Source organism: Muscardinus avellanarius (genome assembly GCF_963383645.1).
Source record: "Muscardinus avellanarius genome assembly, chromosome: 12".
Classification (NCBI taxonomy): domain Eukaryota; kingdom Metazoa; phylum Chordata; class Mammalia; order Rodentia; family Gliridae; genus Muscardinus; species Muscardinus avellanarius.
This window is the reverse complement of record NC_137798.1, coordinates 44,857,892-44,873,656: the sequence shown is the minus strand read 5'-3', so window position 1 is coordinate 44,873,656 and position 15,765 is coordinate 44,857,892. Positions and strand designations below refer to the sequence as shown.

The window sequence follows — 15,765 nt, the reverse complement described above, 5'->3', positions numbered from 1 at the left end:
GAAAAAAGATGATCCTTCACTTTCTGTGACTGGCTAATCTCACTTAGCATAAAAAACTTAATACTAAAAAATACAAATGGCCAACAGGTGTGTGTGTGTGTGTGTGTGTGTGTGCACGTGCATGTGCGCGTGTAGATAGTTTACCAGCATTAGTAATCAAGGAAATGCAAATCAAAATAACACTGAGATTCTAACTTCAGTTAGAATGGCAGTAATCAAGAACATAAACAATAAGAAATGTTGGTGAGGATGTGGGGAAACAGGAACCCTTAAACACTGTTGGTGAGATTGTAAATTAGTATAACCACTATGGAGATCAGTGTGGAGGTTCCTTAAAAGACTGAAAATGGAACCACCATATGACCCAGCCATAACACTCTTGAAGTCAGATTACTATAGAGATACATGTATTTCTATATAGTAGCACAATTCATGATAGGAAAACTATAGAACCAGCCTAAGTGTCTGACAATAAATGAATGGATTATGAAATTGTGGTATATACATACAATTATATTTTTATTTCCTTTAGGAACCATTTTTAATAACTAAAGGCTAATTAGTAATGGTGCCTCAGAAGAAGGTAGTTCGTTGCTAGTAAAACACTAAAAAAAAAAACAAAAAAAAACCCTCAAATAAATCAGAGTATATTTCCAGATCATGAAAAGTCAGAGAATTAAAATCCCTCATACACTGCTGGTGGGAAGAGAAAATGCTGCAAACACTTTGGAAAACTGTCAATTTTCCCAAAAAGTTATACATAGAACTGGGCACAGTTTTACACCCCTGTAATTCCAGTATTGGGAGGCAAAGATAGGAAGATTAAAGATTGGAGGCCAGCTTCCAGTAATTTAGCAAGACCCTGTTTCAAAAGTTTTAAAATTTAAAAAGAGCTGGGGGTGGAGCTCAGTGGTAGAATGCCCCTGGATTTAATCTCCAGTACCTAGCCATGTGTTAAGCCTTGAGTTTGAACAATCTTGGGGATGGAGGGGCTCACAGAAAGACTTGGACATGGCAACATTCCTAGCAGCCTTATTCATAACAACCCTAAACTGGAAATAATCTAAATGTCAGTCCGCACTCTAAAACATCCTTAGTCAGCAACATAAAGAAAGGATGAATTGACATAGACCATCATGAATGAACCTGAAAAACATTGCTAAATGGAAGAAAAGAGATCATATATTGCATGATTTGTTTGAAATGTGCAAAAAAGGCAAATCTATAGACACAAGAACATTAGCAGTCACTAATGTTACTGGCTCAATAGATTCTTGTGCTCTCCATCAGAAGAACTAAATACAAGCACCACTCCTCTGAGAAGGAAACCAGCCTTTTTTGGGACTTCTTGTTGGGCAGAAGGGAGGCACAGTGCTGACCTAGAGAGGATCAAGCTGGCTCTCAGGAGACAGGAGGGACAGGACTAGTTTTATTCATGTGAAAGGGTTCAGGAATGTTAGTTAGCTTTAGGTACATTTTGAAACATGTTTTTTTCTTTTCTTGTCCTCCACTAGCATTTTAACTATAAGAGGATAGTTAGCTAGTCCTCTTGGAGCCACATATTGTATTGTTAATATCGATGTTGCATCCTGTATAAACATCTCTGTCTTGTGATAAGGATGAGTTTGCTGTAGCTGTTAGAAGATACAAGTTGGGCCTGGGAAAAAACACAAATCATGGCAAGTAACAAGTTAAGGTCTATTTCCGTGACTCCTAACCAGTTTGATCCTTTCTATTGTCTGTTCTTGGAGGAGTCATGGTGAGAGGCTACTGGTTTTAATCCTACATCTGGTTTCTGAGACTGATAAGACTGAGAGTTTGTGAATGAGGGGGTTAGGAAAGACACAGATCATGCTCTTAGCCACTCACAAACCATGACTTATGGGAGGGTAGGGGAAAGCACACACTATGCTCTGAATAGTTAACAAGCTTTAAGTTAAAGCCCAGGAGTACATCTGCCTTTGTTTTTACAGTGATTCCTGATTGTTTCCTAAGAGGTGGGAGAAAGGATTAGCTATAGATGGGCTTAAAGAATCTTATTTAAGGTATAAAAATGTTCTAACAACTGATTTACAGTGATGGTTGCACCATTTGGTAAAATTACTAAAAATCACTGAATTGTAGACTTGAAAAGGAGTTATGAAATGTAAAATATATGTCAATATAATAGTGGGTTTTTATGAAGAGTCATAAAAGAGAATAATGGAGCTGCAGGAATCTCTGCCAAACTCTGCTTGTGTAAAGAAAGTAAAGATCCAAAAGGTTAAGCAACCTGTTTAAAGATCACCTAACTAGACTAACTAGATCATAGCAAAACCAGAAAAGACAAAAAGATCAAAACCCAGCCACGTTCTCCCTACCAGTCTAGTGTTATTTCTACTAAAACTGCTTCAAGAAATTTTTAATAGAAAAAATAATCTGAAAGGGTTTCTAGAAACATCAACATTTCAGAATAACTATGACTACTTAAAACCTACAAAATATTCACAAATACATAATAATATCCAAAAAAGCAAAAGCTAAAAAAATTCATCACCATCTGAAGCCATATTAACTTACTTTCAAAATGGGTAATAAAAGGAAAATATCTAAACACTTTTTTCTGCCTTCCCAATAGGAGCTGTATTTCAGAGTAATTAAATGCTTCTAATTTATGAATATTTCTACTCTACAGAAGAACACAAACAAATAACTGAAGATGAACTAAAAAACAAAAATCACTATTATACAACACCTAATTAAATTATTATCCTGGCAAGAATTATATTAATCATTAGCCATGTGTGGTAGCAAATGCCTTTAATTCCAGCACCTGGGAGGGTGGACCAGAAGGATAACAGGTTTGAGGACAGCCTCATGACAGCCTCAACAATTTAGCCAGATGCTGTTTTAAAAAGGCTCAGGGGTATACCTTGGAGATCGAATGCCCTTAGGTTCAATTTCCAGCAAAAAAATAAAAATTATATATAATTATATATTAATAAATTGTATAAAATTATATTAATAAAATGTAATTGTGATATTAATAAAAGGTATAAAATTATATATGTACATATATATGAATTGTCAACCCATTAAGTGAATGGCTGATAGGAAAGTTGGACATTTGTAAGAAACAAAAATAACACTTCACAGGCTACACTATTTTAAGGAAGGGAGAATACCAAACAGAACTTTAATGAAAGATCAAAGTGTCATCAACCTAATCCAAGAGTCACTTTTTAAAAACTAGTAATGGCTGGGCATGGTGGTGCATGCTTGTAATCCCCGCGCTTGGGAGGCAGAGACAGGAGGATCGTGCAGGTTCGAAGCCAGCTGCGCGAGCTGGCTTAGGAGACCCTGTTTCCAAATAAAAATGTAAAAATAGGTCTGGGAGTGTAGCCTGGAGGTAGAAGGGCTTCCAGGAACCCCAGTACCACCAAAAAAAAAAAAAAAAAAAACTAGTAATGGCTGTTCAAGTAGATATTATAATTCAATGCATTCAACATCACCAATGATAACGTTTTATTTAAAATCTTTCATCAAATCAATCCTTTAGCATTAATTTTCATATTCATAAGAAATACACCAAGAAAAAAAAAGCAAAACAAATAGAGGTGAAAAACTTCTATAGGGCAATTAGATTTGGACTACCAGAGTGAAAGAAACAAATTGGGAGCAGGGAGCGGCACAGGTCTCTAAGCCCAGTACTTGAGGTTGGAGTCAGAACTGCAGGTTCAAGGCCAGCCTTGGCAACTTAGACCATTTCAAAATAAAAAATAAAATAAGGCTTGGAGATGTAGCTCAGAGGTAGAATGCCCCTGGCTTCAACCGCCAATACTAAAAATAAAAAATAAAAAATGGGAGTAGTCATTTGGGAGGGTGAGACAGGAGGATCGCCTTTTGTGGACAGCCTCAGCTACTTAGTGAGGCCCTCTGCAACATAATTAGGCCCTGTTTCAAAATAAAGAATAAAAATAGGGCTGGGGGTGTAACTCAGAGATAGAATGCCCCTGGATTCAATCCCTAGTATTGAAAAAAAAAAAAAGTGGTAATAGTGACCACTGAGGAGATTAAAAGATTGAAGATAGGCAAACAGATGCAAGAATGATCCTTATTTGAATCCTAGTTTGGACGAAGTAGCTGTGAAAAAAAAAAAAGGAAATAATTATAAATTTGAATATAAGATATCAGTAACACTATTTTGTTAGATGTGATGTTACTTTTGTTAAATAGCAATATGTTTGTATAGAGATACACACTGAAGTATCTAAAAGACCTGATGTCTGTGGCTCACTTCAAAATGTTCCAAAGAGTTTAAGAAATTAAAAATTAAAATCTAAGTCTTCACTTCCTAATGCAATCATGCTACCACTAAATGCTCATTAAATGTTCATTAAAGTACACACCTATTACAGACAGGACTCAGAAAAGTGACTTACCATGAACACCGACAGTAACAAAAAGCACTTTGCCGAAGAAACTGAGAGGCAACCACCCAATATTGTTGGCAACTTAATAGGTGCAAGGAACCCAAATGACAGGACGATGAACAGAGAGGGGCTTTGCCTGCAAAGGGCTAAAATCATCTAGCACAGCTCTCCTGGTGTTCACCATGTGGGAACGCCGCCATTCCAAACCTCAAAGCGGTAGCCTGCCTAAAGCAATCCTCAATTATTACATAAAATCCCTGACTCCTTTCTGACTTCACGGGCCTTTACAACCAGTCATCTACTTTACAAGTTGTGAAGTTAAGGAATGGTGTTTCGAAATATTCTCCTTAAGTTAGGGGTGCCAAACAGCTTCTTCCAATTAGGGCCTTTTTAAATCTCAGTACCAGGAATGAGGATCCTTCCTCAAGTCTAGGAGAACTGACTAGCAATCAGATCAGTCATTTGCCACTTTTTTCTCCCTCTCTAAATCCAAAGGGTGGCGCTGTCCTCCCTGCTTCCCCACGCCGGGTGCGCGGGAAAGTTCATTTTAGTGGTCAGAGGGAGGTCCACCTGCAACCTCAGACCCGTCCCATCCCCGCGGGCCCTGACACCTCATCAGGTTAGCTCTCCGGCTCCTGCTCCTGCTCCTGCTCCTGAGTGTCCCCCCACCCTGGCCATGTGGAACGACTGAGAAAGACGCCGCATGACAGCACTCAGGCTCAGAAACACGTAAAGAGAAGCGTCAAGATCAAAGCACACGCCTGGATCCTAACACTAGGGAGGCTGAGAAGGCAGGATCACAGGTTCGAGATCGGCCTCCATAATTTACCGAGGCTCTCAATAACCCAGCAGGACCCTATTTCAAAACAAACAAAAAATAAAATAAAATGGGCTTGGGGGGTGTACCCCGGAAGTTGAATGTCTTTGGGTTCAATTTCCAGCATCGAAAGAAAAGGAAAGAAAAAGCGAGAGAAGCGTCTAGGCCTCCGCCCCGCCCAGCTGCCACCGCCTCCGCGGAGCCCGGCGTTTAGGCGCCCGCATTTACTGACCCGAGGGGCGCCCTGCGGCCCCGCCCCGGCCTGCGTGCGTCAGGGGTCACGTGACGCCGCTCCCTCCCTACCGACTACCAGGCGCTCCCCGGTGCCGGAAGTCGCGCACGTCCGCGCCAGGCCCCGCCCACCGCTCCTGACGTCATCGCAGCGCCTACCACTGCCCAGCCTCCGCCTCCAGGCGCGGGGAGGGCCGTCCATTCCTCGCCGAGACTCTGGCTGCGGCTGGGCCTCTCGGCCGTGCGGGCGAGCGTTTCGAGGTCACGGCCTGGGCGCGCCCGGGCCGCGCGTGAGTGCCGCTCGAGAGGCCGGCGGCGGGCTGTGTGCAGGCCGCCCCCGCGGAGGCCTTTCCCCCTCTCCGCCACTCGCGCTGCACTTGGTTCCGCCGAGACCCACGACGGTTCCGCCCCCTTCTTCCTTGTCATTGATGTTGTTGTTCTTGTCAGTGCCGCAGCCCCGACCGCCGGGAGCTCGAACCCGAGCCGGGGCCGCCCGGGTGGCGCGGTGGCGGCGGCTGCGGCTGCAGCAGCTGCGGCGGCTGCGGGGGCTGCTCCGGGGGCTGCGGGGGCGGCCGGGCGCCGGCGGCCGGCGGCGGGGCCGGATGGCGCTGTGCGGGCAGGCGGCGGGCGCCGCGTCGCTGCCCAGCGAGCTGATCGTGCACATCTTCTCTTTCCTGCCCGCGCCCGACCGGCTGCGGGCCTCGGCCTCCTGCTCGCACTGGCGCGAGTGCCTCTTCTACCCGGCGCTGTGGCCGCAGCTGCGCATCTGCCTCCGCGTCTCGCCCGCCGAGCAGCCCCGGCTCGAGTTCCTCATGCGCAAGTGCGGCTGGTTCGTGCGAGAGCTGCGCGTTGAGTTCGCCGCCGAGAATTACCTGAGCGGGGGCGGCGGCCCGGGCGACGGAGGTGCAGCGGACGTGGGCACCGGAGGGGACGAGGTCGAGGCCCTGCAGCTCTCCACCCGCTGGCTGGAAGTGCTGCGCACCTACTTGGAGCTGGTGCTGTGTGTGCTGCTCAGTATCCGGAACAACAGGTAGGCTCGGGCGGAACCGCGCCGTCCCGCCCGGCTGCGCGGGTCGCCTCCCCCCCCCCCCAAATGGACTCAGTGGGATGCGCCGGGCCCGCGTCCGCGTCGCCTGCTTCTGTGACTGGGGCTGCCGCTTCTAACCGGGCCAGGTCCTGGAGGAAAGAGGGCATAACGGGACCTGCCATGGTACTTTATACAGTGATGGACTCGGTGTTTATCAGGGACCCCCTCCTACCGCCGTCCAGACACACGCTCATTCATTCTCTCCTGGCTTTGGGATGGAACTGACAGGCGTTCTCTCTTCATTTTATATATAAGGAGAGGTTGTGGCTTGGTTGGTGGGCGTGTGGGTGTCAAGAGTGTTCAGACTCTTGAACTTGACTATTAGGAATATATAATTCGTGGTGGGCAGAGCAGTATGTGAGCTTGTTATCCCATAGTTACAAGAGTCTCTCTAAAACGATTTTTTAGTAGCCATTTTGTTGCCTAGAGTAGTTTTAATTGGCTAGGCCAGGCCCAAAGGGTAGGAGAAGTGTTTGTTGAAAAGGTATTGGGGGAGAGGTTGTCAGCGTTAAAAATCTTGCCCCATGCACTTCCAGATTGAACTTGTCTCCCGTGATTCACCTGAAAGTAACTGAGTAGCTTAGGGGTGGGTTCAAAAGATCTGGCCAGTGTCTACAATGGGTAAGCAAGAATCTCCTGATTTTGCATCATGACTTCACTGTAATTCTGGGACTAACTCCCCATATTCTGACTTAGTATTCTAACTATCACTTTTTATTTTTCTATCATCCTTTCCAAAGCCCTGTTAATTTTTATTTTCTATATCTGGATATTCTAACCTTACAATAAAACTCTTTAAATTGGAGGAAAGCTCAAAAGTTAAAAAAAAAAAAGAGAGAGAGAGAGAACCTTATATAGTAAGGTTTAGTTAACCATTAGGTTTAGCAGTTTAAAAATACATAAGCATTTATTTTTTATTTGAGCCTCAGTAATATGGTGAGTCGGTCAGGGCAGTGATTATTATCCCATTTTGTAAAGGAAATTGACCCTTAGTAGGGACAACTAATACATTGTCACACAACATTGCTTCTCTCCAAGAGTGATGTTCTTTCTGTAGTAAATAAACTGCAAACATTAAGTTAAACAGGATTTAGAGCAAGCCTTTGTTAGTCGTAGGCCATATATATGTGTATACTGATAGATGAATATTTCCATCATTCTGTACTTGAATCAAAAGATTAAGAGAAAAGTAGCTGAGCATAGTTGCACACACCTATAATTCCAGTACTTGAGAAGCTGAGACAGAATTGCAGTTTTGAGGCCAGCCTGTGGCAACTTAGTGAGATCCCATTTCAAAATAAAAAGGAAGCCAGGCATGGTGGAACATGCTTATAATCCCAGTACATTGGAGGTTGACACAGGAGGATTGCAGGTTCATGGCCAGCCTCAGCTACTTAGGCCCTCAAAAACTTAGTGAGATGCTGTTTCAAAATAATGAATAAAAAATAGGGCTGGGGTGTAGCTCAGAAATAGAATGTCCCTGGATTCAATCCCCAGTACCAGGAAAAATAAATAAACAAATAAATATAAAAAGGGGTGGGGGAAAGTTCAGAGGAAGGATACCCTTGGCTTCAATCCTTAGTAGCAAAAAAGAGAGCAAGAAATAAGCATTGTAACTCTCAGTTGTATCTGGAGCATGACACCATTATCCCAGTGGCCTTTGTATTTCCCCAGCTTTTTACACTAAGACGTTCCATTTTCTAACTTTAATTTTGTTTGTCAAGAGAAGCTTTTAAGGGTACAAATTTGTCTTAATTAGGTTGGAGACTCTCTTTGAGTTGAATGTATGGCCGAAGGACCACCTGACCCAGAAGTTGGAACCAAGATTGGGGGTCATGAAGTCAATGGATACTAGTTAGATTTTTCTGTTTTGAAATCAGATCGCTCTTTTTTGCAGCCATCCCCCAAATGTATGCCATTTTCCAAGTAAGAGTAAATGTAATTTAGGCATAGTACCTAGTTCCTCTTAGGTATTTTAATAACTAAGTGAGTGGATGAATGGATGGATGGATAAATGAATGGATGGATGATATTATGTAGACAAAAAGTGGTATGTCACATCTTCTCTTTGTTGTTTAATTCTCTCTTGCTCTTCCTCATCCCGACCACTTTTAATAACATCCCAGTCTACCTGTCTATAAGACCACCTATGCCTGACCTTCTGGTTCAGGTATCACTTCTATACAAATACAGCAGACTGTCATCCTGATTTTAAGGTTTTCTTAACCATCTATTTTAGGGATAGAGCTGATGTTGTACTGCTTTGATAGCATATTTATTGTATATCTTTTAAACTAAAGTGTAATTGTATGTGTTGTTTGTACTAATAATATTTTAAACACTTTTAAATTATGTTTTAATGTTTTAAAATAAGTTAATCTCACCTTAAATTTGGAAATTGTCTAGATATACTCTGGTAATATTGGAAATATTAATGCTAGTGTTAAAATATAAGTGGAACTAATTTTCTTTAAGTTTAAACAAATTTTAAAAATGTTTTGAACCAAATTCTTTATTCAGTAACTCTGACAAAGCCTATATTCTCATTCTATAATCACAAACTATAGACTTCAGGTTCAATTAAAGACCCAAAACACATATATATCAAATTCATGTATTGGTAGTTTTTTGGATTTTCAAACCATAAAATTTAATAACTAATGATAAGAATGAACATTTGACTTTTTTCTTGTAAGTTTATAGTGGTTTTGCTCTATGATTTCTGCAATTCTATAAATAGGAAAAGAGAATATGAATCATACCAGATCATAAACGTTCTCCTTCTAGCTTTGTGTTGAATTGCTTTATACAATTCACTGTTATTTTGTTTTGTTTCAATTGTTTTCATGTCCCTCACGAAAAGAACTAGGACTATAACTTTGTGGGAAATTTTCAAAGGTAGTGATCTTTGGAGAGGACAGTTGGCATTTTTTTCTTGATTCCTAGGTTACATATGCCTTGTATTGTCAGTGATTATGGCTGCCATACTGATATTGTAGATGTTAGAACAATAATCAAAGAGGGGTGGAACTGCCTCATAGAAGGTAAAACACAGTACTTCACGTTTCATAAACCCCTTCTCTCGAAGAGGATAGGATACCTGCCTTCTTGATAGATAGTAAAAACAAATACAGTTGGTATTCATTCAACTGTAGTATAGGCTACATAGGCTGAATTTCTTTCACAGTAATTCTACAAAAAGTTGTATCACGGGCCGGGCGTGGTGGCGCACGCTTGTAATCCCCGCGCTTGGGAGGCAGAGACAGGAGGATCGCGCAGGTTCGAAGCTAGCCCCGCGCGCTGGCTTAGGAGACCCTGTTTCCAAATAAAAATGCAAAAATAGGTCTGGGAGTGTAGCCCGGAGGTAGAAGGGCTTCCAGGAACCCCAGTACCACCAAAAAAAAAAAAAAGTTGTATCACGCTGGGTGTGGTGGTGCACGCTTGTAATCCCCGCACTTGGGAGGCGAAGACAGGAGGATTACGCAGGTTCGAAGCCAGACGCGCTGGTTTAAGAGACCCTATTTCCAAAAATAAAAAAGTATAAAATAGGTCTGGGAGTGTAGCCTGGAAGTAGAAGGGCTTCCAGGAACCCCAGTACCACCAAAAAAAAAAAAAAAAAAAAGTTATATCACATTCAAAACAAATTCAGAAATGCATTGACAGCTTTTAATCTGGTTGTCAAGTTAAATACTGTACTATTGAAATGCTTTTTTTATTGTATAAATATTTTACATACATTTTTCTTGAGTGAAATGCTAAATTGGGAGCAGTTTTTTTTTTTTATAAAAAGAATTACTGTTATAACAGGCCAGAGATATTTTGTATAAGGTAGATTTTCTTGTTAAAATTCTGGATTGCATCCTGCTTCGTGTATGTAGATTGACTATTTCATGATTATGTTTACTTCTAGACCCTCTGTGTCAGTTAGCTTTTTGTTACTGTAACAAATACCTGAGATAAATAAACTTATAAAGAGAAAAGGGTTATTTTGGCTCACAATTTTGGAGTTTTCCATCCATGGTTTTTTGACTCCATTGTTTTTGGGCCTGGGTAAAGTAGTGGATCTTGTTGGGCTGCTTGTTGTGGGGCAAAAAACCATTTACCTCATGTCCAGGAGGTGAAGAAGAAAGAAAGAGGAAGAGACCGGGGACCCACAGATTCCTTTGAAGACTTGCTCCCAATGACCTAAAACTTCCCACTAGGCCCAAGAAACCTTTTATAGTGCTCAACACCTCACAGTATTGCCATGGGCTAGGGACAAGCCTATAACACACAGGCCTTTAAAGACATTCCAGATCCAAACTCTAGTGCTTCTTATAATAAAAGGTCTATTGGTAATTCTTAGATTTTGTTTTGTTGGTTTGGCATACACAGGAAAGAAAATGTTACCTTTGTATTGTTTTCTCAATATCAGTTCACCAAAACACAGTGGCTAATAAAGGCTATTTAAAAATACATATTTAAATAAGTTTAGCCGGGCGTGGTGGCGCACGCTTGTAATCCCCACACTTGGGAGGCAGAGACAGGAGGATCGCGCAGGTTCGAAGCCAGCTGCATGCGCTGGCTTAGGAGACCCTGTTTCCAAATTTAAAAAAATAGGTCTGGAGGTAGAAGGGCTTCCAGGAACCCCAGTACCACAATAAATAAATAAATAAATTAATTAATTAATTAATTAATTTAAAACTTTGGACATTTCAGCTGATAGTAAATGTCTCAAAGGTGCTCTCTCCAACAACCTTCAACCCTGTTGTTTGCTCTTTTTTTTTTGGGGGGGGGGAGTAGTACTGGGAGTGGAACCCAGGGGCTTTCTACCTCCGGGCTGTATTCCCAGACCTATTTTATATTTTATTTGGAAACAGGGTCCCACTAAGTTGCTGAGAGCCTCACTAAGTAGTTGAGGCTGGCTTCAAACCTGGGCGATCCTCCTGTCTCAGCCTCCTAAGCACTGGGATTACAAGTGTGTGCCACCATGCCTGGCCTGTTGTTTGCCTTAAAAAGCCTTTTTATAGAATAAATAAATGTGTTGGGACTTGGACCAGTCTACACTGTCTCAGTAGTAGTTGCCTGTAGAGAAGTGACTGCATTCCCAACAGACTCCTTTGCTTTAAACCAACATATTAAAATTGTTCCCTAGGGATAGCCTCAAGGTCACTGAGAAGAGACCTTAAAGAAACTAACTTCCTAGCTAGGCATGGTGGCACATACCCGTAATCCTAGTACTTGAGTGGCTGAGACAAGGAGGATCACAGATTTGAGACCAGCCTCAGCAATATAGTAGGACCCTGTTTCAAAATAAAATAGGACTGGGAATATAGTTCAGTGGTAGAACATCCTGAGCTCAATTCCCAGTACCAAAAAATAAAAATCAAAAAAGAAAAGAAAATAAAAATTAAGTTCCTGGGATGGTTTCTGTGAGAGTGACTATGGCTCTTTTTAGTCCATAGATTAATTATCCAGAGTTTTTTTGTTTGGTTGGTTTGGTTTGATTTTTGTGGTGCTTGGGATCAAACTCCAGGGCATTATACACCCTAGTCAAGAATCTACCACTGAACTATATCTCCAGCCCCATCGATACATTGTATGATTGAGAAACTGATAGATGGAAGACAGAATGTAAAAATTTAAAAAAGGAAAAGAAAAGATTTTTTTCTGACTGATAAATTAAGCTATTGAGTAGTTTTTGAAGGAAATAATTATTTCTATTTTAATGTAGTATTATTCTTGGGGCAGCCTTGGAAGAGTGCTACAAACTTCAACAATTTACATAGGACCTAAGATGGTAGTTACAGAAAAATTTTGGTTTCTTTTCTCCAAATATTGAGTCTACCATGTGTCCTATTTCTCATGGAGTCTACCTTCTAGTGGGGAAGGACAGAAACAAGTAATCAAATCAAATAAGAATTGTTTAGGTTGTAAAAATGAAAGAAAATCTGATAATAAAAGAGGACTATGTAACAGTGACCAGATAGCAACATTAGAGTGAGTGGTTGAGAAGACCTCTTTGAGGAAGGGTATTTGAGCTATAACATGGGTGACAGAAGTTGCCCCTCTGAAGATCTGAGCAAATGGCATTTTAAATAGCATATTTGAGAGAGAGTACAGAAAGCCATAAGATGTAGAAGTTGACCATATAAGGAGGAAGATGAGCCAGGTACAGTGGTGGACTCCTGTAATCCCAGCTACTTGGGAAGCTAGGCAGGATGGTCGGAAGTTCCTGACTAGCCTCAGCAACTTTGTAAGATCTTCCCTCAAAATTAAAAGGTCTGAAGATGTAGCTCTGGTACCATGTGCAAAGTCCTGGATTTGATCTCTTGTGCTAGAAAAGTACTGGGTAGAAAGGTGATGTGAAAATATAGGCCTTGAGTCTCTTGTAAAGACTTTGAGATGGGGAGTCATCAGGGGGCTTTGAGCTGAGGAGTGGCATGATCAGTTATTTCAGAAGAATTTTCTGGGTGCTGTATTGGGAACAGCTTACAGCGAGCTGCAAGGGTAAAAGCAGTGAGCAAAGTCAGGAGTCTGTTGCAGCAGTTCAAACAAGATGAGAATGGCAACTTGGACCAGAGCAGGGGCAGCAGAAATGATGAGTAGTATCATTCTGTATTTATTTTTATTTGGAAATGTTCTAGAAGTGAAGTATAAGGATAAAAATGTACATATTTTTCTTTATTATTGCTCTTCATTTTTATTTTCTGTGTTAGTCATCTTACAAGAGATCTTTAGGGTATGGGTAAAACTTACCTTTTGAAAACATTTCTTATCTTTGCTGTTTAACTTCTTACTACCATGGACTTGTACATCAGTGCCCTGTTCATATAGGCCTTATATATTATATTGAATTTCTCCAGAAAATATTCTAGTCTTCCTTACTGTATCACTGGGAATTTTCTTCTGTTTTTTTCTTCCCTCATTTTTCTTTTCTTTTTTTTTTTTTTTTTTTTTTTTTTGCGGGCCTGGGGATGGAACCCAGGGGCATTTGACCTCCAAGCTACACCCCCTGTCCTATTTTTTATTCTTTGTTTTGAAACCGGGTCTCACTGAGTTGCAGAGGTCTCACTAAGTAGCTGAGGCTGTCTGCGAACCATGATCCTCCAGTTTCAGCCTCCCAAATGCTGGGATTACAAGCGTGCGCCACCACACCCGGCTCTTCCCTCATTTTTCTGCTTAGGAAAACTCATTATTCTATGGCATCCATCTAGATCTGACCCTCATATGATCTATGAGTTCAAGTGTTAGAAAGGAAGAAGCAGATGGTACTCAGAACGAGTGTCCTTTCACAGGCCCAGTTAAAATCCACTTTTCTCCCCAGACCCTCATCTTGTAAACTCTTCTACTACATCTTTATGTGGATAAAGAAAAGGGAGGAAATAGGGGCAAGTGTCAAGCTGCCTTTTAACCTAGTTTATTACTGAGGAGTTGATAGTAACTTCAAAAAAGAATCCCACTCTTAGAAACCTCAAAAGGACAATTTTGGTTCAAGGCAAAAAAGGAAGGTAGTCGCCTGAGTCAGCTTTGATTTTTTGTAGTTTAGCTCTACCTTCTCAAACCGCACATCATCCTAAAGTGCTGTTGGAATCCACACCAACCACCAGAGTCACCACTTCAGGCATGGGGCTGAGTTAGGCCCACTTGTATTGTCAGTGCTACAGAAGGCTGTTTAGATGGATTTTTGATATCCCTTAAAATCCTAAACCATCCTTTCTAGTGAAACAGCAGTATTTAACAACCCTGTTAGTAGGCTAATTTATTATTCCAATTTTACAGATGGTAAAACTGAAGCACAGAATACTTAAGTAAACTTGCCAGGGATACACAATTAGAGAAATGACTGCCCGTTTTCTGTTTTTTTTATGAAATTATTGGGCACACACAAAAACTAAAAATATGAATATCCATTGCCCAGATTCAGTAATTTAAAGTTTTTGCCACATTTGCTTTCTTTTTTCTTTACTGAAATTTTTAAAGCAAATTTTAGATATCCATGTTATTTTACCCTACACACTAAAGCATATAGCTCTGATAATTACAGGCATTTTAAAATACAACTTCAGTGTCATTAATTTACTTAACAAAGTTATCAATACCTTGTTGGCATCACCTGATTTTTAAAGAAACAGTATTTTTGAAATCTTCATTTGCACTCCAAGAAGCTAATAATAAGCTCATGAATGGTTGAAACCTAACCCCCATAACTTCTTCACATCATTGGCATGCAATGCATATTTTAGTGATTGAATAAGCAGAGAATAGGAAAGCAGTCTGTAGGCTGAGTTTCTAACTTGTAAGTGCTTGCCAATGTGATTTAGCTCTACATTGGAACTGATGACTTTTAAAAATGTGGTTTAAAAGTACAAGGTGAAGAAATTCATTCTTTTTGGTGCAAACATGGCCTTTCGCATGCTTTAGAAAGATTTTTTTGATTTTTCTCTGTATTATAGCACATCTTAGTATTTGAAAAGAGACTAGTAAATAGGTTTATCCTATTAATATTACCATAAGAAACAGACCACATTAATTTGAAAATTAAGATGAAAGAAAATATTTTTGCCAACTATAATGTTTTCCCTGTATCTTTCTTTTACATTCATTTTGAGCAAGTTGTATGTTGTAGACATTCTTCAGGAAAGAATACTTTCTTCTACTTTGGTTGCACTTGCTAGTCAACAATAAGTAAATGAATGAATATACTAAATAAATAAAAGAGGTCACAGAATTTACTTTAAATTAAAAGGATTATGTGGCACAATTGGTACTAGAGTCTTGTTATGATAAAGTCTGACCTCAAAATGAGACATCTGTTTATTGCCACAGTTCAGTAGGTTCCCTTCTATTATTATTGTCTAAATGTTCTTTTTAGTTCCTTTTTTTACAATCTGAAACAATAAGCAGTGTTTTTCCTTGGCTTTTCCACATAGTCTGTAACTAATTTCAACAAGGTCTATTTGCTGAGTTGCCAGAGTTTTTTTGTTTTTCCAAATTTTAAAGTTAATTATTGTTTTCCATATCATATAATAAATATCATTTTGCATAGAAAAATAAGTACCTAAACCCTCTTTTCTATAATTGTCCATCATATATCTACTCTAAAATAATGCCACTTATAGTTTTTCTGTCATTTTCAATAAGACCATCGTGTATTTTTTGTTTTTTATTTTACTTTTTGGCGGTACTGGAGCTGGAACCCAGGACATTCTACCTCTGAGCTACACTCCCAGCCCTAT

At 40.6% G+C, this 15,765-nt stretch overlaps 1 protein-coding gene across 1 annotated transcript in view; it reads left to right on the top strand.

Moving 5' to 3' along the window:
* Positions 1-5,888: 5,888 nt before the first annotated feature.
* FBXO33 (F-box protein 33) overlaps positions 5,889-15,765 on the top strand; it is a gene marked incomplete at both ends in the record, with an annotated part of 30,505 nt that continues 20,628 nt past the window's right edge. The window contains one exon of the mRNA XM_080706846.1: positions 5,889-6,490. Within this exon, the coding sequence (XP_080562972.1) occupies positions 5,889-6,490 (602 nt within the window). The remainder of the gene's footprint in view (positions 6,491-15,765) is intronic.